This window comes from Pollachius pollachius, assembly GCF_949987615.1.
Source record: "Pollachius pollachius genome assembly, chromosome: 20".
In the NCBI taxonomy this organism is placed as follows: Eukaryota; Metazoa; Chordata; class Actinopteri; order Gadiformes; family Gadidae; genus Pollachius; species Pollachius pollachius.
In genome coordinates, this window is record NC_136953.1 from 11942784 (window position 1) to 11952783 (window position 10000).

At 47.9% G+C, this 10000-nt stretch overlaps 1 protein-coding gene across 1 annotated transcript in view; it reads left to right on the top strand.

Annotated features, from left to right (window-relative positions):
* rpgrip1 (RPGR interacting protein 1) overlaps positions 1-10000 on the top strand; it is a gene marked incomplete at both ends in the record, with an annotated part of 16223 nt that overhangs the window by 3527 nt on the left and 2696 nt on the right. Inside the window, 17 exons of the mRNA XM_079758077.1 lie at positions 128-233; positions 543-566; positions 1305-1451; positions 2328-2401; positions 2752-3002; positions 3189-3295; positions 3548-3598; positions 4279-4461; positions 4904-5021; positions 5360-5523; positions 5910-6246; positions 7153-7328; positions 7784-8016; positions 8384-8499; positions 8809-9071; positions 9330-9380; positions 9609-9902. Of these exons, the coding sequence (XP_079614203.1) occupies positions 128-233; positions 543-566; positions 1305-1451; positions 2328-2401; positions 2752-3002; positions 3189-3295; positions 3548-3598; positions 4279-4461; positions 4904-5021; positions 5360-5523; positions 5910-6246; positions 7153-7328; positions 7784-8016; positions 8384-8499; positions 8809-9071; positions 9330-9380; positions 9609-9902 (2695 nt within the window). The remainder of the gene's footprint in view (positions 1-127; positions 234-542; positions 567-1304; positions 1452-2327; positions 2402-2751; positions 3003-3188; positions 3296-3547; positions 3599-4278; positions 4462-4903; positions 5022-5359; positions 5524-5909; positions 6247-7152; positions 7329-7783; positions 8017-8383; positions 8500-8808; positions 9072-9329; positions 9381-9608; positions 9903-10000) is intronic.

The window sequence follows — 10000 nt, forward strand, 5'->3', positions numbered from 1 at the left end:
TAGTGATGATAACACATTGATGATGCTTTGACACGCACAAATGAAAGGCCCGCCTGCCACCTAGCTATGCTATGTAGCACCAGTAGCACCAGTAGGAGTATTAAGTGGTGATGTGTCTGGTTGTCAGGGCGACCATCAGGGACAACGTGGACCTCATTAGGCTCCAGAAACAGCTGACGGAGAAGACCACTGCCCTGAGAGTCACCCAGGAGAAGTTCCATGACCTGCAAGAGGTCAGTCATTCATCCACTCATTTATTCATGCTTCCATTCATCCATCCAAGCGTCAAGCCATTCGTTCACTCAGTCATCCATCAAGTCGTTCATTCATTCATTCATGCTCCAATGGAATCACACCACCACTCATTCATTCATTCAAAATCCATCCATTCATTCACACAACAAACCAATGATTCCATGATTCCGTTGTATTGGATGGAGTCCATTTTGAAGGGTTCTTGTTAGATATGAGCCATCTTGGTTTTCTGTTTCATGTCAAACATGCCAAATGTAAACATAAATGTTGGCCCCTTCCCCCCGAAGGCCTATGAAAACCAACTGGAGGAGGTGAGAGCCCAGAAATAAGTACAATACACTCACACAAACGTGGCACACATATACACACTCACCACACTAAGCTGTCTACATACATGGGAAAATCCAAGGATGGCTTTGTGTGTGTGCATGAGTGTGCATGTGTGTGTGTGTGTGTGTGTATTGACTTATGATGTGTGTATTAATATGTGTGTGATGTGTATTTGGTGTGTTCCGGTGTTGAGTATTAACTTATGTGTGTTTGTGTGTGTGCTTATAAGCGTATGTTGTCTGTATTAATGTGTGTGTTTTTGTGGTTTCAATTTTGTGTTTATTAGCGTATTTGTATGTGTGTGAGTATTAACATATGATTTGTGTATAAGTGTTGGTGTGTGTGTATAAATGTACAACATATATACTAATGTGTGTGCATGTGCACATCAATGTATGTATGTGTGTGTTTGTGTGTGTGTGTGTGTGCATTAACGTATGTGTATTAATGTGTGTGTGTATCAATGTGTGTGTGGGTGTTTGTATTAACGTACAACGTGCATATCAATGTGTGTGTGTGTGTGTGTGTGTGTGTGTGTGTGTGTGTGTGTGTGTTAACACGTGTGTACTAATATGACTTGTTAGTTAATGTGTGTGTGTGTATTAACGTATGACATGGATATTAATTTTTCCTTGTAAGTGTGTGTGTGTACCAACGTTGACGTGAGCGTTCATGTGTGCGTGTGATGGCGTGTGATACCATGTGTAATGCCTCCTCAGAGCCAGAGGGGGGCGCAGCAGAGCCAGGGGGCCCTGCTGGGCCGTCTGGAGGAGCTGAGCGAGGAGCTGAGCCGCGAGAGGAAGAGGACTCTGGGGCTGGAGGGACAGATCACCACCGCCGCACTGGCCATGCAGACCCTGCAGGAGGTCAGGCACACACACACACACACACACACACACACACACACACACACACACATGTGCACGCTCACACACACACACACACACACACACACACACACACACACACAAGCAGATGCAAGCAGACACACATGCACAAACACATGTGCATGCACACACACAAACACGCACACACACACACACGCACACACATGTGCACGCACACACACACACACAAACATGTGCACGCTCACACACACACACACACACACACAAGCAGATGCAAGCAGACACACAGGCACAAACACATGTGCATGCACACACACACACATGCACGCGCACACACACACACACACAAAAGCAGATGCACGCAGACACACATGCATCCAAACACACACACACACACACACATGCAGGCATGCACATACCGACACGGTCACACAAACACGCACGGGCAAACACACACATACAAGGGCTCACACATGCACACTCACACACACAGGGCCGTCGCTCGGCATAGGCGACCTAGGCGATCGCCTAGGGCGGCAAATGTGTTGGGGGCGCCCTCTGGTGGCGCCCTTAATTAATTAATTAATTAATTAATTAAAATATACGAATTAAGCGAAATGAAACCAAACATGTTCCCAAATTAATTGTTAGGGCGCACTGAAACCCTCACCGTAGTACGCAGCACTACCACACACCCCCTCGGAAGTCCTGTCCAGGGCGCAATTTAACTTTGAGTCGCCTAGGGCACCGAAACGGCCAGCGCCAGCCCTGCACACACACACACACACACACACACACACACACACACACACACACACACACAGAGACACACACACACATTACCTCTAAGGTTCTAAAGGCACATAACATGACATGGATGCTTGTGTGTCTCAGCGCCAGGAGAGAATATCGGACCTGGAGGGAGAAAGGCGTCTGCTGAAGGAGAGCTATGACAGCCTACTGCAGAGGTACCAAACACTGGGATAAAGGAGCAGTTTCAGGATCTATAGGGCTTGGTCATCGCAACGTCACCTCGCAATGACAACCTCCATTTTGGAAGCATAAGAGTGTTTGAATGTTGGTTATTATTTAAGTAGCTATGTGTTTTTGTTTGTTTTTTGCAATTAATCGTGAAATGATTTGTCAATATTGGAGGACAATCAATACATTGTGTTTGAAAGTAAAGTGAAGTAGTCCCCTCTGATGTACTAGCCCTGTGTTATTGCCATGTCTAGAATCTTAAAATATAAATATTCTTACATCCCAATATTGATATTATATCGACATATTACATATCTATCTCCTTCGGTCCCTGCAGTACCTTATCAGCCAGAGGAGGGCGCCAAAGCACGCACGGACAAAACGACGGCGGGACAGAGGAAGTCGACCCAAACGGGAGCGAAGAAATCTTGAAGAAGAGGAGAAAGGAGGGGGAAAGGGAGAAGGAGCTGCAGAGACAGGAGGAGACAATCCGCCTGATGGCCGAGGAGAGAAGGATGCTGGAAGAGGAGATGGAAAGACTGAGAGGGGAGAAGGAGGCGTTAGAGGAACAGAGGCAAAGTGGAAGAGGTAAGGGACAAGCAATTGATTGCTATAATCCTTAAAAGAACTTGCCATACAATAAACATAAACTTGTTTTACTCTGCTAATAACAAAGTAAAAATGCATTGACGGTTTTACCAGCGTTTCTGTTTCAGTTTGATATTATTTCTTAATTAATCACAACTTTGATCCCGACCCGTTCTGTCATCTAAGGATCGTCTGAGATTCCGAAGGAGAGACCTGATCTTCTACACCAGGAGCTCCAGCTGTCCAATGAACAAGTCACCTTCCTCCAGACCCAGCTGGACTCAGTCAGTCAGGTGTGTGAAAGATGTCTTTCATGTTGGATCTTTTGTGCCCGAAGAGGTGGTTCCTCCGAGCTTCGAGATTATCGCATAAACAGATCTCAATCTTTGTATGATTCTCTAATGCACCTAATAATCGAAAAGTCTAATCTTGGCCAAAATTGCCTTAAGTTTCTTTAGACAAACATGTGCGCTCAATGAACAAATATTAACATTATAGATATGTTTGGCAGATATTTATGATGCTCTGCCTTGCTTCTCCTATAGGCGTTTGACATGAGTGTGGAGGACCTGAGTGAAACCCTCTTGCAGATCAAGGTTTGTCCAAAGAAATATGTGTTTGTTTGTGTGTGTGTGTGTGTGTGTGTGTGTGTGTGTGTGTGTGTGTGTGTGAGTGCGTGCGTGCGTGCATGCGTGCGTGCGTGTGTGTGTGTATAGGAATATATCAGAAAGGTGTGAGAGACATAAAAACAGGCCTAGCTCATTAAGTTCAGTATGGGTCTGTAGGCATGCTAGTTCCCATAATTAACACGACAAGATGGACCTGTGCTCGTCCCTACAATTACATTGTGTTATGTTATGTTATGTACGGCAATGTAATGTGATGTAATGTAATGTAAAGTAATGGAATGGAATGGAATGTAACATAATGTAAAGTGCGTTGTAAGTTAAACGTAATGTAATGTAAGGTAATGTAATGTAACGTAATGTAACATAATTTAAAGTGCGTTGTAAGTTAAACGTAATGTAATGTAAGGTAATGTAATGTAAGGTTATGTAATGTAACGTAATGTAACATAATGTAATATTACGTAACGTAATGTAATGTGATGTAATGTTATGGAATGGAATGTAACATAATGTAAAGTGCGTTGTAAGTTAAACGTAATGTAATGTAAGCTAATGGAATGTAACGTAATGTAACATAATGTAATATTACGTAACGTAATGTAACGTGATGTGATGTGATGTCTCCCGCCCCGCTCCGCCATGGCCAGGCCTTCAGGCTGCAGCAGGAGGGCCGGCAGGGTCTGGTCTTCCTGGAGGCTGTGGGGGGGAGCGGCGGAGACCCCGGCCAGGAGCTGGGGGAGGTACAGGCCGCCCACGCTGAGACCGTCATGGAGCTCAGCAAGACCAGGGAGCTGCTGCTGATGGAGCACCGCATCACCGCCGGCCTGCAGGTGGGTGTAGCTCTAGACGTGTTACATATATCAGAATCTTCTTATAAATACATTATAAATATACATCACCGCCGGCCTGCAGGTGGGTTGTAGCTCTACACGTGTTGCATATATCATCATGTTCTTATAAATACATTATAAATATACATCACCACTGGCCTGCAGGTGGGGTGTAGCTGTAGATGTATTATATATCATCATGTCCTTATAAATACATTATAAATATATATCAAGACTGGCCTAATATATGATCTTAAAATACATCATAATGTTCCTTTAAATACATTACAAATACACATCAGCGCTGGCCGGCAGGTGGAATATACACATAGATATATAACATATATTCTAATGTAGTTATTTATAAAGTAACCCTCCTCCCTCTCTCCCTCCCTCCCTCCCTCCCTCCCTCTCTCCCTCCCTCCCTCCATCCCTTCCCTAGGAGGAGTTAGACACTGTGAACCACAAGAGGGAGACAGAGAGGGAAGAGAGCAGGAGGAGAGTTGGGGAGAAAGACAAACTGCTGTCCAAGAGGGCTCTTCAGATCAACACCCTACAAGGTAAACATATAAATATACCTATATATAGATAGTGTGAATTTCTCCTGTGGAACAAACAAGCACAAGATGTGTCCTTCTCTGTTTAGAAGATGGGCCTAGAAACTTGGAATTTTTTATATAAATTCCCACGTCTATCGTTATTGCACTTAACATGGACATGTTGAAATAAAAACGTTAGATAAATATAAAAAAATTAATATATGCTTTTTCATCATTCCACATCAGGAGTAAAGTGTAACAATAGTACATAACGTCCTTGGAAGCACTGATGAGGAATAAAAGCGAATCAGAAATATTCAATAAATTGACTCAGTGTGTTTTTTTTGCCTCCCCTGAAGCCCAACTGAAAGAATTGGCGTACAGCCCCAGGAACTACAAGCGGAGCATACCAATCCAGTACACCTGGCCGGGGGGGGACCAAGAGGTGGTACAGCCCATCGAGGACGACACCTCCTTCTCCCAGCTCAGGCCGGGGGAGTCCATGTTGGAGATTCACCTGAAGGTGAACATTTTGACTGGGAGTCAAAAAATCGTAGGCTTATACCAATATATTACAGCTTAAAAAATATCTAGAATATTTGAAAGTGTCCCATAAAGGTCCTGAATATACAAACAGACTAATGCCTAATGCCTAATGATTCGAAGCCAATCACAGCCCTTGCTGCTGTGCTGCGTCGACTCAAGTTTACAATTTTATGGAGGCGCACGTCAGGCCCTTGCGGTGGACGCAAGGAGGGTCCGCAGGAACGTAAAGGGTCCGTTAACCCCCTTGCGTTGCGTCGACGTGGAACCATAACTAAGCCTTTACCGTCGTGATTACACATTGTATCACAGCTGTTACACATGATACCAGCTAAGCTCACGCATTCCTCCACCTCCACCCTTCAGGACGCCACCTTCACCCCGGGGGGCCTCCAGGCCCTGGGGTGGGCCCCCGGCCAGGACCCGGTCACCTTCTGCACCTACGCCCTGCTGGACTACGAGGTGCACTGCACCCCGCTGGTCTCGGGCCCCCGTCCCAGCTACGGCTTCACGTCCCGCTACGCGCTGTCGGCCCGCGACCTGGCCCGGCTGGGGGGCCGCGGCGGAGGGGCCAGGGTCCGCGTGGAGCTGCACCAGACGGCGGGCGGGGTCCGGTTCCTCACCCTGGGCGGCGGGTGGATGGGGCTGGCGGGGTCGCTGGAGAGGAGGGGCGAGCGGCTGGCAGGAAGCGTCAACATGACGAGTGAGAGGGGGGCTTTGTTTGTAGTACTTTTTGCTGTGGTACTTTTCGTCTTGAAACTTTCACATCTCTGCTACTTCCTCTTTGTGCTTTCTGCGGTGACATCCGAATTTCCCGGTCAGGGATTGATTAAGTAGGCCTACCATCTTATCTCATCGGACTACGTGACTACTATATCCGTTATTTATTATGTGAACACACCTTATAATGAATTCATCAAACTCAGCTGTTGTGACTGTTATTTGTGGGTCATCCTGAACAAACAATATCTTTTAGTTGGTCAGGAAATGACAAAATCTGACTCTGAAACTATACTCTGGCACCCATTTAATTTTTCCATCATGACTCTCACGTAAATTCAATCAAGATTTATTGCCATGGAAAACTATCAATTTAGATTGGCTGTTTAAAATCTCTTGCTCTCCTTGTCCCTCCCTCTCTCTCTGTCCCTCCCTCCCTCCCTCTCTCTCTGTCCCTCCCTCCCTCTCTCTCTGTCCCTCCCTCCCTCTCTCCCTCCCTCCCTCCCTCTCTCTCTGTCCCTCCCTCCCTCTCCCTCTGTCCCTCTCCCTCTGTCCCTCCCTCCCTCTCTCTGTCCCTCCCTCTCTCTCTGTCCCTCCCTCCCTCTCTCTCTGTCCCTCCCTCTCTCTCTCTCCCTCCCTCTCTGTCCCTCCCTCCCTCCCTCTCTCCCTCCCTCTCTGTCCCTCCCTCTCTGTCCCTCCCTCTCTGTCCCTCCCTCTCTCTGTCCCTCCCTCTCTGTCGCTCCCTCTCTGTCCCTCCCTCTCTCTGTCCCTCCCTCTCTCTGTCCCTCCCTCTCTGTCCCTCCCTCCCTCTCTCTGTCCCTCCCTCTCTCTGTCCCTCCCTCCCTCTCTCTGTCCCTCCCTCTCTCTGTCCCTCCCTCCCTCTCTCTAGGCTCTGAGGGGGACATCGTGGGTGTGGTCGACTACTGGGTGCGTCTGTACCCCCCCGCGGAGCCCGTGGACGTCCCGGCGGACAGGATGATGTTCAGGGGGTCCGCCACACAGACGGGCGCCACTCAGACCGGCGCCAGGCAGCTCTTTGTGGGCTGGCAGGACGTCGCACCGGGGGTAACAGTCCACAGAGATTCAGTCATTATTTCAACGCAATTGCCTTAATTGCGTTAACATGGCAATCCTTACCTGAGAAAAGTTAGAGTTGGATTTGGATTTGTGGCCAACCCGTAAGTGGGTCGGTCACAATAATCCTGTAACATATATATGCATGCCTACAAGCTTGTTCGACACAAATACACATTAACACACACACACACGCACACACACACACACACACACACACACACACACAGGACAAACCTTGAAGCATGTTTGCAGCCTGAAAAGGGGAAGAATGTGATGAAGGACAATATACATTTATGATATAAATTATCTTACATATTGCTTTTTTTTATTAAACTAAGTATTTGGACGATACAGGGGCATGAAAACCCCTGCAGTTTAACCTCTGCCTTTAACGTGACTCCAACGTTGCTCTACTTTAATCAACGGCGACCCCCTGCGCTTAGGAGCTGTTTGACCACGGCGGAGGGATACCCAACGAACTGGTGATCGCGGTGGAGCGCTGTGTGGGCCTCAGCGCCAGGTGGCCTGGACTACTTCCCGACGCCTACCTGACGTACCGCTTCTACGACCTGCCGCCGCACGTCTCGCCCACGGTGCAGTGCTGCGCCGACCCCGCGTTCGACGACACCGTTAGCTACCCGCTGGCGGTCACGGCCGACGTCCTGCAGTACCTCAGGTAGACCAGCGGGGGAGTTTATAAAGTCTGACAAGAAATCGAAGTTAGCTAAAATGGTGTTGTTGTTTTTACTTTTGTACCATATTGAGAGATAACTTTGGGCATATTTTGTTCCTTTATTTTCTTTTTTTTGTTATGCCCTTCTCTATTTATTGATTCAATATTGTTTTTATTTAACAGACAATGCAAAGTAAATAAATTGTACGATTGTTTCTGAGTGACCTAAATAGCCTAAAATATCCCATAAATGTACATCAAACAATCTAAAAAGTTTAGAAAAATTCAATTCGATAACACTTATTATCACTATGCAGGTTTTTCCTCTGAGAACATGTTTATATGCATCATGTTTGAACGGTTTCTCCAGCTCAGGCAGTCTGTGGGTGTACGTGTTTGACGACAGTGACGACCAGGTCCCGCCCATCTACCTGGCCAAGACCCCCGTGCCCCTCCGCAGCCTGGCCACCGGCCGGGACATCCGAGGTGGGGGGGGGAGAGTTAGAGTTCAACCCTTATTTGGATGCCTTATGATTTATTTATGTCAACGAAAAATGCATCCAAAATGTTCCATTTTATTACAGCCCAGGGTTGTCTGCAAAACAGATGTTTTGATGTTTGATCGCGGCATCAAAAGCCCACGATATTACAGATATACAGCATGAAAACACCCCGCCATACACCGCACTTAATACACTACTCAGCCTTGATCCCCAATAAACTTGATCGTACTCGTCTAAAGCTCAGCCCTTGAGTTAGTGGCTCACCTCTCCGTGATTGTCTCTCTCCCGCCAGGCGACTACGTCCTGAGGGACGCTGCCGGCGGGCCACGCGGTGTGGTCCGGGTGCTCCTCAAATGGCGCTACCCTTTCCAACCACCGGGGGGCGCCAAAGCCGCGGTTGTGGGCCCGTCCTGGTCGCAGCAGACGGACAGAGAGACGGAGAGAGAGACGTACAGACAGTATGGCGGTACTGAGGAGAGCCAGCAGAGGGAGACCAGGGGGAGGGAGGAGGAGCGGGAGGAGATCCAGAGACCGGTTGCCAAACCCAGGGTCAAGGTGAGACGGGTCAGCATTTAACCATGGCAAAATACAGTAAAATACCGAAGCTCTATGTCAAACAGGATCACATTGATCTACAGTATACCGTGTTGGAACGGGAGGATGGTCTGTCTAGGGGTAAGGGGGTTTGCTTCCTAGGAAGGTTCTTGGTTTGATCCCAATGTGTGCACAGACTGTGTGCAGCTCGGCAAGATACGATCACCTTTTGCGAGTCAAAATAAATGAGTTTGATATGAATTATTATCTCTGTCATAGATTCGTACTGTTGAGCCGAGAGAAGCCATAGCAGTGGTCTCCAAACCTCAGGTATTAAGCTGCACAAACACACACACACACACACACACACACACACACACACATTCCCACTGTATTGCTGCACTTCTTATAAGCATCCACAGACTTCTGTATGTCATATATAGCATTGGATGTACAATTGTCATATTATCATAGTTCAAACAAAAAAGACAAAAAAAAAGGCGTTTGGTACAGCTATGTAAACGTAAACCGCATTGCCCCGCCTACTTCCACCCAAAGCAACGACAGGCGCCAGTCAAGCTGAGACGACCCCAGGAGAGTCCGCCTGTCCGTCCCGCCCCTGTGACCTCATCACCCACGCCCCTGCCACCGCCAAGCCGGAAGCGAACCACCAAGCGATCGCCTGACTCCCCCCGCCCACCGGACACGCCCCCTCTGGCCTCTGAGCGGCGCCAAGCCACGCCCCTTCGTGCCACTTCCAGGAAGTCCGGGAGAATCTCTTCAGGGAGATTGCTCTCTCACGGAGACTCCACACAGTCTTCTACGAGCTGTGTCAGCGATGCAAGGAGTCAGGTACAAACTCATGCTCACTCCTAGTAATAGAGGGGAAAACGATGATGGGAATGCTGTAGCTCAGGAGGGAGAGCGGGTTGGCTGGTAACCGCAAGGTT